The sequence below is a fragment of the Symsagittifera roscoffensis genome, chromosome 1 (genome assembly GCF_963678635.1).
Source record: "Symsagittifera roscoffensis chromosome 1, txSymRosc1.1, whole genome shotgun sequence".
Lineage (NCBI taxonomy): Eukaryota > Metazoa > Xenacoelomorpha > Acoela > Convolutidae > Symsagittifera > Symsagittifera roscoffensis.
The window spans coordinates 97,840,287-97,855,372 of record NC_087062.1 but is presented as its reverse complement, the minus strand read 5'-3'; the positions used below and the strand labels follow the sequence as shown (position 1 = coordinate 97,855,372).

Sequence of the window (15,086 nt, the reverse complement as noted above, 5' to 3'; positions counted from 1 at the left end):
GCAAAGACCACAATCCCTCCACTTGTATAAGGAACAAAAATATTCGGAGGAATAATCGGAGTTACTGCGGAAAAAACAGTTGTCGAAGGAACGTAGTGTTGTTGAGCTGACATTAAAGGGGCAGCAACAGCTGGTCTCCACAAATTACTATAAGGATTATAGTGGTCACTTGAAAAGTTTTAACTACTAACGGGAACACCCATAGGTTGTTGTGATGGGATTACAGGTGCTTGGTAGCCAGCTACTACTGATCCTGTAGTGTGATGACTTAAAGAAACCTGATTAATTATTGTTGATGCAGGAACGAACGGTGCTACAACAGAAAGAACGTCTGCAGATGTTGTCGGAGCAAAATAGTTTTCAGAAGTTACCGGGACTACTGACCCTGTGTTTGGATTGCCTAGCACTGGATGAGTGGACAAAAAAGTTTGCTGAGGCAAATTATTAGAAAGAGGTTGAATGACCTGCTGTAACCCTACTGGATTGTTAACGGAAATCTGCGATTGGACCAAATTCGACAAAATATGTCGTTGTCTGTGAATGTGGTTACTGAAATACAATCCCGGATCACTAGAAGCTGCCTGGCCATTGTTCACTCCTGTAAAACTTGATGAGACCATGTAATTTGTTGATGCAGGATAAGTTTCCTCAGGAGCTGTCGAACGAACGTGCTGCTCTTGATTGGGATCTACAACAGCGTCAGGCTGATTGTGGTCGACAGATTCGACCCAGTGACGCGTGCGATCTTTTTCGTCTATTGTTAGTTGGGGAGAGATTCGAATTAAACAACTTTCCTCAGCATTCTCGCTGATTTCCGACAACTCATCTTCTAACTCAAGCCCTTTCAACTCAATTTCTGCCAGTTTTTTCCTGTGTTCTTCTGCCAATTTTTCCAACTCTAAACTGCTTTGTTGTTCTAAAAAATATTGTTTCATTTTGTTTTGCTGCTCTTTCAGTCTTAACGACACCTTTGCCTGCCTCTCAAGTTCCTCTTGTTGTTTCTTTAAAATCATTAAATCCCGCTTTTTCTCAGAAAGTGTTTTCGACGGAGCGGCGGTATAACAACTAGATTTCTGGGAACCCGATTGCTGATGTCGGCTGCTTCGGTGTGACAACTTAGAGCGGGTATCTGTTTTATGCGAATGTGGTTTTTCACTTTTTTCGGAGTGATGAGAAATTTTTGAGCTGCTATCTATATTGTCCAGCTCTGTTACCGCCTCAAAACTTGTTTTATATGTGATAGCTTCCTGCAAACTTTTATCGTTGTTTTGAGTCAACTTATGAAGCCACATATCCTGTGCCGGTATCAATTCGTCGGGGTTGGTGTTTTTTTGCAGCCATATCAATCAACTCATTATTTACCTCGACCGCTTGTTCTATATAGTTCCTACATTTTTCAATATAGGTATCAATTTTTGAGCAACGACTCTGACTCTCTATGTATTCCAAAACTATTTCGTGGCATTTATAAAGTTCGTTTTCGAGATTGCTACGTTTCTCAAACAACTTCTTAATTTTCTTTTGAAACTTAACTTCCATGCTTAATAATTTCAGAAATAAACGACTCTCAGAAAATACTTTATTTTCACTCAATTAAATCCACAAAATGTTCTAATACATCAATAACTTACAAGGGGGAGTAGCTTGAAGTTCTAACGCGTTAAGTCTTTTGTGAATCACCCTCGATTTTTAGGCGACAAATGGTTCCGCTTCTTCTTAGCTTTCAGTGTACTTAGCTCAGCACTGTATCGTGTAAGTAACAACAGAGTCTTCAACTCAAGGGAAGGGGGCTGGTGCAGCTCTTTATAAATTTCGATAAGTATTTGGTCTTTGGCCTTCGTTTTGAGATAAAATCCTCAACTATGTTAAGAACGAGAACACCTGTCTTTTTCAACTCTTTTTCTATATTATCCGTACCGTTGCGGCGACAGTATACAATAGCGGTAATATTCTCCTTGTATCTCAAAAGAAGGCTCTTAAGTTGGTCAGTACTCAAACTACGGTTGTTGTTACTGCGGTGCTTACTAATGGAGTTATTTATCGCGTCGTGCCAAATAACTAGATCTTTCCGATTCGACAAAAAATGATGCAGATAGTACTGGATAGTTTTCTGCAAGTCTCTGGCGTTAAAGTTGAAGCTTAAACCGGGCTTTGTGAAACGACTCTCTTTAACGCGTTTTAGAGACGGTGCGGATAGTTTACGGAGCGCGTGATCCAAGGAACTAGCTCCTAGAATGAATACCATACACTTAAGGGACCTATGCGACGGCTACGTTACGCTTAAGTACCAATGGGGTTGGAAAATTAAGTAGGTCGGTTGAACTCCAACAACGCACACGGAGTAAACCTGAGGATGAAAGAATTCAACTTTACTCACTTAATATCACCGTACCTGACCACTTAACATTAGTTTCGCGCAACGAAGTCAATAATCGAACGGGTTGAAACGGCTTAGATTTACTTGAGGCGAACTGGCTTTCAGTTTCACCAATGGTGGGTGGGGGATCAGGCAAATTGGTTAAGTTCCAACAACACACGCGTAAAAAACCTGAGGATGAAAAAACTCAACTTAATTTGCCTAATATTTCGCTACCAGACCACTTACCATAAGGTTGGTGTCATGTTACAGCACAGTTTCGTAGAATTCTGGGGACGTTTTGAGGATTTTTTGGCATTTTTTTTACTTTTTTCCCAAAATTTTTTGGAAAATTTTGGTCAGCAGGTTCGAGTCATAAGCCAACCCAAAAACTATTCCAGTACCTTCTTGTCTATGATCCGATTTCACGGATTAATATTCCGCTCACAAATATCCAAAAAATTTTGGTATCGAGAAAAAAATGTCAATCAAATTGTCAAAGTACCGATTGTAAGATACTTCAGTTCAACGGAACTGTCCAACAATTTTAGGTATTTGTAAAAATTACCGGGGTCTAGCTTGCCGGAAAATTTTCAACATGTATGACAGCGTAAATTAATTTAAAATCACAATTTGAAAGTTGTTTTAAGAGTTTGTCGAGTATTACAGTTTTGGAGATTGGGCGGTCACCGGTTTCGAGTTATTAAACCATTGGCCAGACGCAGAGAAGTTGTTCCGTGATTGCTTCTATCACTTCCAAAAAACTTCTGTAGCTCGACTGCGCTTGACAACTCAATCGACACCTGAATTTCTCGGTAGGCCTCTCTGAATTTCCTTTGTCTGTTCTGTGGGTTGTATTGGAGCACGAAAAAGAAGTGATCGGGCAGGGGATCGAACTCTAGTGCCTCAGTAATGTCTCTGCAGTTGACCACATCGAAGAGAACAACTCACGCTCTCGGAACTCCTCCACTGAGAAGCTAAATTGGTCGCTGAGCCAACTTGAGGGAGTCGAAGAAGAGGGAGTGGAGGATGTGTGCTGTAGTTGACGATGACTGTGGTGGTGCTGAAGAGAGGCACTTTTGTTATTATTACTTCTGAGGTCACTACAGTTCACTGCAGCAGCACTTGTGGATGCACAACTGGGTACAGAAACAGACTGAGATAGATCGGGGGAGACAGAATACGAATGAGCGGAAGAGGAAGAAGGCGCATATTCTGGCTATTTATCACTATCATGCAGGTGGCTGCTCCTGTGGCTGTTGTTGCTGTTCAGGCTGTGCAGAGAGTCGTATCCCTTGTGGGGCGCCAAAATGTGCTCGCTAATCTCCGTAGGATGAATTTAACCGAAAAATCAACAAAATTCGTATTCTCGGTAATACAAAACTCAACGGCAATGTTGATAATTTCATCCCAAAATTTGCTGTGTAACGAGTTCATAAAATCACCAATAATCAGCTTCAATAACAAATTGGCGCTAGCTAGCCACAAGAACCATTCAGTAATGTCCTTGAGACAAATTGCTCTTTTTTAGCGGTCAGCCTTAATCAAGGCTGACCCAAATAGAATAAAAAAACAGAAAAAATAGGATATAATCCCCTTTTTTAGTATAATAAAACATGGGCAGGTGGGGGACTCCAACTTACGTCAACTGTCCGTACGTTAGCTTAGGCCACTCGGCCAACTGTGCTTATGGTTGTTTTATTTTGGTTCAATTTTATGCATTAAAACTCTCTCATTTATACTCTCATGCATTTATACTCTTGCTTACATTTGCGCTGCAACAGATGCTTTATCAAATTTTTCCTCTCCAAAACCCACCATCTATATTTACTGCGTTGACAAAGTAAACCAGTTCAAACATGTAACTATATATTTTGATGATATTTATCACTGTAAAATATTTAGAACTAACCAATCATGATCTATTACTAAAACTTACGATAATTTGTAATGAAAAAACTATTCAAAGTTTCATCCAGAGAAAATATAATTCAACTTAGAAATCAGCTGCTTCTTTTTGTCCTCTAGCCTCGCAACAATACCAGTATACACTAGATCTATTGAGACTAGGAGATTTAAGAGTAAGATTAAGATTGGTATTAGACTAAGAAGTTGCACGAATCTATCCGGCCGAAAATAAGATAGCGTGACGAACAGACGGTGTACCCTATCCGAAATTACTCTATGAGAAGGCCACCCCGGACCTAAGTTCAAAAGTGACCAACCGTATCTTGAGTGATGTCGGCGATCCGACTGCCCCTTCCCCTCTGTGGGGCGTTGGCATTCTCTCGTGGTTCTCCCCCTGTCGTGTGGGGTCTCACTACTGCTACGGGCGTCGTCGGAATCCACTCACTCTTTCTCTGGTCCCCCAAAATCGGTTTTTGCTGTGTCGATTTGGGTTGAGTAGGAGGAAGCTCTTTACGTTTGTTACCGCTCTCATCTGTCTTAGGGGTCGAAGCTATGATAATTTGAGCTGAGTTTGATTTTGAATAAATAAAATTGTTCGATTTTAAAAAAGAAGTTTAAAATTTTAGTTATCCCCGAGATATGAGGCCGTACTCCACAAATATTTGATTAATTGTTTTTTTTCTTGTTTTTTTTTCCAAGCAGTCAATAAGTGAAGCTAGTTTTTTTTGACGTAGACAGTTATCAAAAAATTAGTCGGTCGTTTAAATCAGACCGTTCTTTCTCACTTTAGGGAAAAACATTGATCAATTAACCAATCAATTAATGTAAATCTGTTCACATCAGGGCAAAACTCTAAAAGTAAAAGTTCTGGTTTTATTTTAACTTTTATCAGAAAAGCTTTTTTTAAAAAAAAATTTGATCTGAATTTAAAACTTTGTTACGCTTTGTAACCGTCGAAAAATTCAATAAAAGGGTTTTACACTACAAAAAAGGCTAAAAATCGACTAAAGATTCAGTTCTTTTCCGCGAAAAACAAATGAGTTAGCGCTGATCACCAGCGGACCTAGGGGAAGGGGGGGGGGGGGTGGAGGACGCCCCCTTTTCAGGGATTTGACCCCCTGTCGACCCGAAGTGTCCCCCCTTTGTACTAGTTTGAGATACCCGTTTTTGGCTGACTGGCCCTAAAGATTTTCTAAAGGTGACTAATTTTGAGGGGGGCTTGCGCGCCAAAAAAACGCAATTTTTTGATCAAAATTTCCAAAAGGTGCTTGAAAACGCCTTTTTTTGGCCTTTTTTTCAAACAGATTTGTTGATTGAGTGGCTTCAAGTTGATTTCGTATCATGAGATGCATTATTTGCGGATTGGTAAATATCGTATTAATCATGTCGAAAACAGTGTTTTTTCCTGGTTTTGCCACTGATCACTATTATCTTGGCATTCTTATCTTGGCATTTATCTTGGCTTTCAGAAATATCACATCCATTTATTCTCATTTTAAAAACCAGAGCCGCCGAAACTCAAAAATTTGCGGAGAGCCTGCACAAGTAATTTGCGGAAACATAGTTTTCCAGAAAAGTTTTTTAAGCCTCTTGGTGGCAGGTTTAGTTTTCAAACTTTTGCCTGCAGCAAAGAACATTTTAGCAAAATAGAAACTTCGCATGGTTTGGAAGAGCTCTGAAAACCAATTTGGTTCGCCTAAAAAGTAATGACAAAACGTCCGACACTTTTTAAAAATCCACACCAATCGAAAAAGTTCTAGATCTTCGAAAAACTTGGTTTGCCTTTTAAATTTAAATGTTATTACGTATATCATGATTTTTTTTGTGTCCTCCAATAGTCTTTGGATGACACAAAAAAGTCCTCTATTTCGCAATAGTCTTCCAGATTTCATTGATAAAAGTAGGCCCCAAAATGAAAAAAATAATATCCTGAATAAGCGAAGCGCTCTTTTTTCTACATTTTCTTTCTGACTAGTTTTTGGCTACCCCGGTCCAAATCTTACTGTTTATCACTACTAATCTTTTATTATCCCAGTGAAAATTTTTTTCATTGCTGGTTCATAAAAAAAATAGAAATTTGATAAAATGTTTTCCCAGTAATTATTCAACATGTTTTCCCTGAAATATCTTAAGGTTTTCCCAGTAATTATTCAACTAAAATACCGTCCGAGGAGTTTTGAAATTCTTACGGAATTTTTCAATATAGCGTAATTCTTGCTACTCGAGCTCAAGAGATAGTAAGAGTTTATAAACATTGAGTGCTAGCGGCTTTAGAGATGCAGAGAATACAAAGGGCCTACCCTGTAGATAGATTCGAGTCCGGGTAGGGAACCGTTTTTCCATTTTATTGAATTCTCAAAGTTCAGTAACTTTTTATTGTTAAGTTATCCTCTGAAAAAACGCTTCTTCTTTTCAGGGCTTTTTGTTACGACTTTCAAAGAAAACGGAATATTTATGCTCAGTATGGTTTTTTTTTATTCAGTCAATTTTTGCCGATCGGGATGTTAAAAAAACAATGTTTTTTAGCATCCCATTGAACGTACCGACTTTTGGATTTCAAAATTTAAAAGATATTTTTACCTCCCAAATTTTCCATGTTCTGGACTAAATTCTGCACAATTTGAAGAGTTTTTTTATGATGCTGAAAGCGTAACGCAAATTTTTAATACGTGGCAAGTTATCCCGCGCAACAAAAATGTTCCAAATTGAATTGATGCTACTTAATCGGATGGGTCGTATCAATTTTGTACGAATCAAATTTCACTTTTTGATATTGTCCAAAATATATAGGTTTTTTTTCTTTTTTTTTCCCAAAAACTATTCGATATGAACACTCAGAACATTCAGGGTTTTGCCCTGATATACGAGCAGTCTTGTTAATTGCTACTTTAGACCATAAAAAGACGAGTATAAGTTTTGTTCAAAATCTCTTAAAAATCCAAACAAAAGTGTTGGCATTTTTTTAGTTCGCCTGCAGCGCAGACTTTTTTAACCAAAATTTCGTCTCGACGTTTCAGAAGCGCTCAGAAAACTGGTCCAGTTTACCTAAAAAGTTGACCAGTTTTCGAAAAACTATACTGTGGAAAATTGTTCAAATAGGCCCTGACAAGCAATCTATTTCAATTTCGGAGTAAATTACAGAAGAATTCGTAAATTTTTTTTTCATTTTTGAGAGGAAAAAAAATCAAATTTTAGTTTTTTTGAGTTTTGATTCGATTTTCGAAAAAAAATTATCACTTTATATTTGAATTTCTCGTAGGGATTTCGGTTAAATTTTATTGGTTTTTAGTGCCTAAAAATACGACTGATACTTCAAAGGGCAGTCAGAACATTAAGTGGTTTAACCTGAAACGAGTAGTTTTGTTTTGATTACTGATTGAATGGTTGAAAATTTAAGGTATTTTTTGATTCTTGATTAATGATTTTTAAAAAGTGACTTTTGTCTTGTCAATGAATGCGAGCTTCTTGGACCATTTTACAGCTCCCAACGAAAAAATGAACTAAGGAAAAGCTTTTTCAATAAAAATACTAGATTTTTTGTCAAAATAAAGACAAGATTTTTTGTCAAAACTGGAAAATTTTTCCTAATTTTAGTAATGATCTTTATTTTTTACTTGGCTTAAACATTATACCTGTCGGGCGATTATGCTTGTCACTTTCAGCTTTCGCAGTTTTGTTCTTCTGTCTCATCTGTCCGAATGCACCTGAAGCCACTGCATTGGCGACTGCCGGCTCCATTAGGCCCAGTGCAATGTCTATATCCTCCCCTGTCGCTCTAACGCCCACTCCCCCGACCTCACTCGTCTCTGCAGGTTAGGTAGCAAAAAAAGAAACATTCCATAACTTGGCTTTATCGATTTGATTCTACCCGGATCAAATCTAGGTTCCCAATTTTACAATTTTTTGGTAAATTTTTTTGGCAATTTAATTGGTTATTTTTTGGAAGTTGTATATATGCAACCCTGTACAGGGGCGGATCTAGGATTTTCAAAAAAATTTTGTCGACCTTTTTTTTAGGTCGACTAAATTGATTTTCCCAGCTCTGCCTAAGTATCAAAAAGACCGTGCCGTGTTTTGTCCAAATTTTCTGCGCCGCAACGCAAGCAAACTTTTAAAAAAACAGGCCAAAAAGGCGCTCTTAGGCTTTTTTGAAAAATTTATCGCATTTTTTGACCCCCCCCCCCCCTCATAATTAGTATATATTGGCGCGCAAGGCGCCTTAAGAAAATTGTTAGGGTAGGTCACCAAAAACGGATATCTCAAAATAGTTCAAACGGGGGGACCCTTTAGGTCGGAAGGGAGGGGGATCGAATCCCTGAGGGGGTCTGGAAGGGGCTGTCCGTCCCTCCCCCCCCCCCCCTCCTAAATCCGTCACTGACCCTGTACATATCTGATTTTTAAATTGTTTAGCCTGATCGAGAATCAAGAGTTCTTTTAGATTGTTTCATTGAATTTTTGCCATGACTTTTAGAGCTTCGTCTTTTTTGGATTTTGTTGATATCCCGGGTCGAGGAGTTTGCTTAGAATATTTCCCGGGTCGAGGTAGTCGCTTTATGTATTGACGGTCTGGCGAAATGTGTTCGGCCCCCGCTAAATACGTTTCGATCGACTCGATTGAACTTGGTATGTTTGGACTATCAAAAAATTGCTCGACTTCGCTCCGTCCAAGTGAGATATTTTTCGACCGTCTCGAACAAAAAAAAGATTTGTTTGATTTTGCACGACCCTGGCGAGATATGGTTTGACCGCCTCGACCAAATTCGGGTGTTTTTCGAAAATTATATTCGATGTTGCTTGACCTAGGCGAGACAAACTTCGGCCATCTTGAACGAGTTTGACTATGATTCGATTTTCATTCGACATGATTTACTCGAAAGTAAACGTTATAATTTCCCGAGCCGAGGTGCTTACGTTATGTTTCGACCGTCTCGACAAAAAATAGGCATGTTTCGATCGTCTGTCCCAAATTTGGCTCTTTTTCCTTTTCCCCCCACCTCACTCAAACATGAACTTTAGGGTCTAACGAATGGTTTTACAAGGTTAATTATGAAGACCAAATATGTTTGTCATGCCCTGTCAGTCTGCATGTCAATTTTCATGACAATCGTTCAAAGTGAACAGTTACTTCATATATAAAAATTTGCAGGTGGGGGGCGGGGGTAAGGAAAAAGAGCCCCAAATTTTTGTAGTTTTCGTTCGTCTCGACCAATGTATTTCGGCTTTTTCGACCTGAAAATATGAGCTCGACCATGCTCGATCTAAGCGAGATTTGTTTCGAACGGTTCGACCGAAAAAAAGATGTGTTCGACATTGCACGACGCAAGCTAGATAATTTTTGAACGTCTCGACCAAATAGGGATAGATGTCGACTTTCAATTAAGATGGGTTATCCAAATTTAACGTTAAAATTTTTTTTTTCGGATATCAGCTTAGGATGTTTTCTTATCAGAATGAAATTATTGAACTCATTGGAAATTTAATTGTTCTGTGTTGGGATAAATTTTTTTTGAGATAATTTGTTTTCTTTTAATGAATAATCTGGTTTTCTTTTTGAGCCAAAAACATCAAAAACAAATTTTGATATTTAACTTAAAAATTTTTTTTGGTATCAACTCCGCAAGAACGATCAGTATGTTTCAATATTCTCGAGTGAAAAATCATAGAAAAATGTATGCTTACAGTGGAAATTGTTAAACTCACCTATTCTACTCATCTTCGATTTTTTCAAAACTCTCTGAATTTATCCAAACTCTGGTCGGAGACCAGGCAAATTAAAAACGAGTGGTAAAACAATATTGTTGAAAAACCAATACATTAAATACATTATACATTTTTAGATGGCTTGAACCACGAGTCAATAAGCAGTCTCAATTTGTCATTGTCTGTTAAAGTTAGTCACATTTTGAAGCACAATCGAAGTAGAAATTAACTGCACCAAGTCTTTAAAATCATTTGTAATCAAACTGAGCACATTGTTCATACATTTATTTGATTTGACTAACAAAATGAACTGGAGAACAGAACTATTATTTTTCAATTTGCGAGTGAGCAAAAACGCACAAATTTTTTTATCTTGAGGCGTTAAAAATAATGCATAACACAATACATAATTGAGCTTTTCGGACTAGGAGAGGAAATTTTCATTGAGTTATTTCCGTCACAGTATGCCGTAAGGGTGATTTTTTAAAAAACTATAAGCTCGTCTCTCTCATTCAAATTTGTTTAACAATTTTATTACAACAAAGAAAAAACCCGTTGGACATCAATTTGAAAAAAATCTGACCGGCGTTTATCAAAAAAGGAAACATAGTGTTTTCAAACAATAAAAAAGCACAATTAGGGTAAAGAAAAATGACTTTAGGCATAATTTTTTTTCTTTTGAAAAAAGAATGGCAGGCTTTATTCTATTTGTGGCGCCTAAGATTAGGCGCTACAAATGGATCCACAAAGCATAAAAATAGATATAAAGTAGCATTGGGCTCAGCAGTATGTTTCGTGGGGGTCATAACGTTTACTTTTTTTGCAAAACACACAACATACTCTAGAGTGGAAGATATTGAGATGGATATGTTTCCTTCTTCAGCTGTTCTGAGTTTCCAGACAAAAAAATGTTCCATCGCTATTTCATTCTTCAGCAGAAAAAGTTTGTCGATAGCAAAGCGGATTCCGAAGCAAAATTACGATTTCTGCGAAAGAGACCCGGGTTGACCAAAAATGCGAATCATACAACTTTCATATATAAAAAAATACGTCATTTACTTTTCATGCAATTCCATATGTACAGACAAGACTGCTCGTATCAGGGCGAAGCCCTGAATGTTCCGACTGCCTTTTAAGGTTTATCAAGCAGTAATAATCTATAAAAAAATTAAATGTAATTAAAATGAATGAAATTTTTTTTTCTAAAATTTGAAATTTTTTATGAAAATCATCCCCCCACACGCCATATAAAGTGTAAAAGGATAAATTTCGCTTCTTGTAACAAATCATTTATGGCAAATAAGCTTCTTTCAACCAATTTGGAACGATTTCTAAGACGGATTAAATCTTCACTTACGCGTTATTAGCGCGAAATAGATCGCGCGTTAATTGTCCCAAATTGGCCAAAATGGCAATCTTCAAACCCCCATAACTTTACGAAAAATGATCACAGGTGAAATATCTTTTCAAATTTAAGCTCAGGATAACAATAGCTTTCGAATGATATAAAAAAAATTCCGTCAAAAATGGCTAGTTAAAAAGTCGAAATTTGTCTGAAGAAAAAAAACCCACCCCGAGCACAAATATTCCGTTACTTTCGTATCGAAAGTCGAAACAAAAATTACATGAAAAATCTAAGATTAGTGATTTTTCATATATGGAGATTGGACTAGCATTTTCCCATAACCTAAAAAATTGGTTTTTTAAAAAAAAAATTAATTCTCAAAATTTTTGAGATGTGTTCGTGACCGAAGACAAGTGACAAAAACCATGGTTTACTCAAATTTAGAGCCACCGAAAGTTTGATTGTCTCGCATTTACAATGCATTGGAAACGACCTGAATTGTATAAGAGTTTTCTTATTCAAATCATATACTGAAAGCATCAAACTTTCGAATTTTGGCAAAAGTTTAAAAAATGATTAATTTCAAAATTTGAGTTTTTATCAGACATTGATCAATGCAAACATAAACATGCCATACAAAAGAAATATGAGTATTCAGCGTTTTTTGAAAAAAAAAGAAACCAGAAAAACGGAAAAAATTTTTAATTATCCAGAAGCACAAAAAAAATTGACTAGAAATTTATTGCTTGTTTGATTACAAAATTCGATTTGCGGTTGAAAAAAGAACCAAAAAAATGTTTGGGGCAATTTTAAAATTATATGTTTTTCTTTTCGACACAGAATAATTTTATTTAAATAAGCACTTTCAGGGAGTTTTTTTTGTGTTTTTTTTTAGTTATTAAGCTGCCCAGCAGCTTATAGCCTAAGCAAGGTTCTTTTGTCCGAGACATAATGTTTGTAACTGATCTCAAAACATTAGGAATAAGTCCAAAGCCAAATCTTCAGTAAACCATATATCATTTCCTACTAAAACATTTTCAAGCGTTTTTTTTATTCCTACTTTCTGAGTCAGAAAAATATTCGTCCACTATCAAACATCCAGCGTGTTTTTGTCCTGCGTTTTTGTCTGGCGGGCTTGAGCAGACTTTGATAGCAACTTAAATTAAATCTCAAAGTAAAGAACTAGAATTTTTCATGCCGTGGTTCTCTCAAAAAACAGGATGAAATTGGTCATGGTTCACTGAAAAAAGAATAGTTCAAAAGCATTTGAGCAAAAATTATTCATGATCTCATATCAGCCTGCTTTTTCTTTTTTGAATCTTTTCTCTCATTTTCAATTTTAGTCTTGTGTAATTTAAGAGTCAAATATGATTTTTTTGATTTTCAGCTTAATTTTGAGAAAAACGATTGAAACTCCTGTTGCCCATTCAATCTAATAATTGAGGAGTTTTAGAGAAGAATGGTCCGATTCAAAGAATAAATTCATTTTCGAGATCAGTCAAAATTGGAGCATGTTTCTCATTAGGGTTATCAGCTGCTGATTTTGACCTCAAGGCTAGCTTTAATAAAAGTCAATAATCACTTTCGCATCATTACTAAGAGAGACATCTGGTGACTTGTAAAGTTTTACTTTCAATGATGCAACTACTTGGGCCCCATCAAAAGGAGAGTTTTTAGATAATTCAATGACATTAGTGATCAAACCCAACATCTATTTGATTTTAAAAAAGCTGTTTGCCAAAAAAGCTTTTGGATAAAAGTACTTTATAGAGGATAAAATCTTGAGAGGACAGATTGTGGCCTCGTAGATTTCAAACAACTGTTTGAGATACCAACGATACGCAAAAAACTGAGGCGAGAATACGTCCAAGTTACACAAGTCAAAATATTTTCAGTATAAGACGACATAATTTCAATTTCATTTAACAAACAATGAAGAAATTATCGCAAAAAATCCAAACTGCCTTTCAATTTAAAAAATGACATTCAAAAAAACTTCGTTTAATCAAACTCGTAATCAACACATATAATATACCGTTGCTGGCACATTATTTTTTAGTTGATATTCTCTTTCAGATAGATTATAATCTATTAAATTGCTTGAGCGGCGTGGGCAATATCTTCAACAGAGGGATGCTTGAGTTAGATGCACAACCTTCTCCTACAGCTGATCTCTTCAAAAAAATGTTAGTGTCAATTTTTATTTCTGAGCTGACTACTTAACTTTACAATTCGGTTCTTCAAGTGAGCTAGCTCTGGTTTACACTATGTAAATATATAAAAAGATAAGATTAGTTTTAACATAGTTATAGAATGCATGTCATCTAACTTTATGAATTATAGTAACTAATTTATTGACGTCTTATTCAAGGACGTCACACAAGCTCTCTTGATTGTTCTGCCCTGTCGACTTTAAAATTTTTTAAGGTACTGAAATAAAAATTTTACAAATTTTTACAATTTCAATTTAATTACTCAGTTTGAACACTTAATTTTATTAATCAATTTATATAATCCAATACTTTAATTTAGGAACTCAGATATACGCAAATGAATGTCCTATTATTATTACGAAGTTAGGGGATAATTATACGGCGCAAATTTAAGCGGTTTCACATATTTTAACATAATTTAAAGCAACTAAGTACTGCTAAATTTAAATAGAGCGTTTACAACGAAAGGGGTGAATGTTTGACTTCAATAGTCAGACAAAATAAATATATTCAGTTAATGATTCTTTTTGTTAAGCCACTTTTTCAGTCATAAAAATTAAACATTTGGTGATAACATTTTTGGTAAATGATAGGCAGTTTAAACTGATTTAGACGGTTCTCGCATGATTCTTTTTCCGTTTCAAGCCCAATTCTCCTGTTCCTTTTCAGCTTCAGTGCATTTGCTAATTGAACAGAGAAACAGTATGATGTTCGTCTCGATTGCAAGCTAGGTGTTTTGTTTTACACGCGTCCATCTCATCATGTGTCACCACCGTATACTTTTTCCTTATCTTCGATCCCTGTTGTTGAAAATCTTGTTGGTCTGAAGCTGCCACAGATAGAACAGGTTTTAATATTATTCGTCCATCCGATGATTTAAGGAACTTCGGGGTCAATCTTCTGAATATTGCGAAGCGGTGGTATAAATACATAGCTAGCGCATGCAAAAGAAGGTTTCAAAAAACACTATCATTGTAAGCATTAGAGACAGCCTCTATGGGACGTACTGTTCCATTTTATCCACAAGAGTTGGTTTGAATAACTTCATGTTGTGTGCAATTGGTCTTGCTATGTCATCAAGTTGATCCATTTTCGTCAGTTGTGGACTATCGATCAGCTTTGCTCTGACATCGCGGAGCAGTTTCACTCCTGCGTCCGTCTTCGACTCGAAGTATGGTAGTTCCCATAATTCTGGTAGCTCAGATAGGAGATGTGATAAATTATCCGGCAAGTTTACGGCAATACGCTTTGCAGGTATTTTATAGCAGCTATCAAGGTCTGGTCTTATCTTTTTATATTTGCTTATTAACTGCGTTACACAGTCTAGAGTTTTCAAGCAATTGTTGCAGCCTGCATGTTCTTCTCTTCTGCGGGCGTTGACTTCGTCTAAGCTGTACTCACTTAGTGACAATGCAGCGCTAGCTGAGGTTATGAGCCGGATTCCATAACCTAATTTCGTGGCCTTTTCTGGTATATTCAGTTCCATGTTTTTGGTCCTGGTCGATTCTAGTGATGTAGTGACCTCTTAGTAAGCAGACATCGTACACAAGGCCGATGGGTGCTA

The 15,086-nt window shown here is 36.6% G+C and overlaps 1 protein-coding gene across 2 annotated transcripts in view; it reads right to left on the bottom strand.

The window, feature by feature from the left end:
• Positions 1–10,188, bottom strand: part of LOC134857310 (uncharacterized) — a 29,940-nt gene extending 19,752 nt beyond the window's left edge. For both annotated transcript variants that reach the window (XM_063873702.1, XM_063873703.1), the window contains exons 1-3: positions 9,965–10,188; positions 7,897–8,070; positions 4,582–4,814 (exon numbers count right to left, since the gene is read on the bottom strand). In XM_063873702.1, the coding sequence (XP_063729772.1) occupies positions 4,582–4,814; positions 7,897–8,070; positions 9,965–9,977 (420 nt within the window). In that variant the 5' untranslated portion in view covers positions 9,978–10,188. The remainder of the gene's footprint in view (positions 1–4,581; positions 4,815–7,896; positions 8,071–9,964) is intronic.
• Between the last annotated feature and the right edge of the window lie 4,898 nt (positions 10,189–15,086).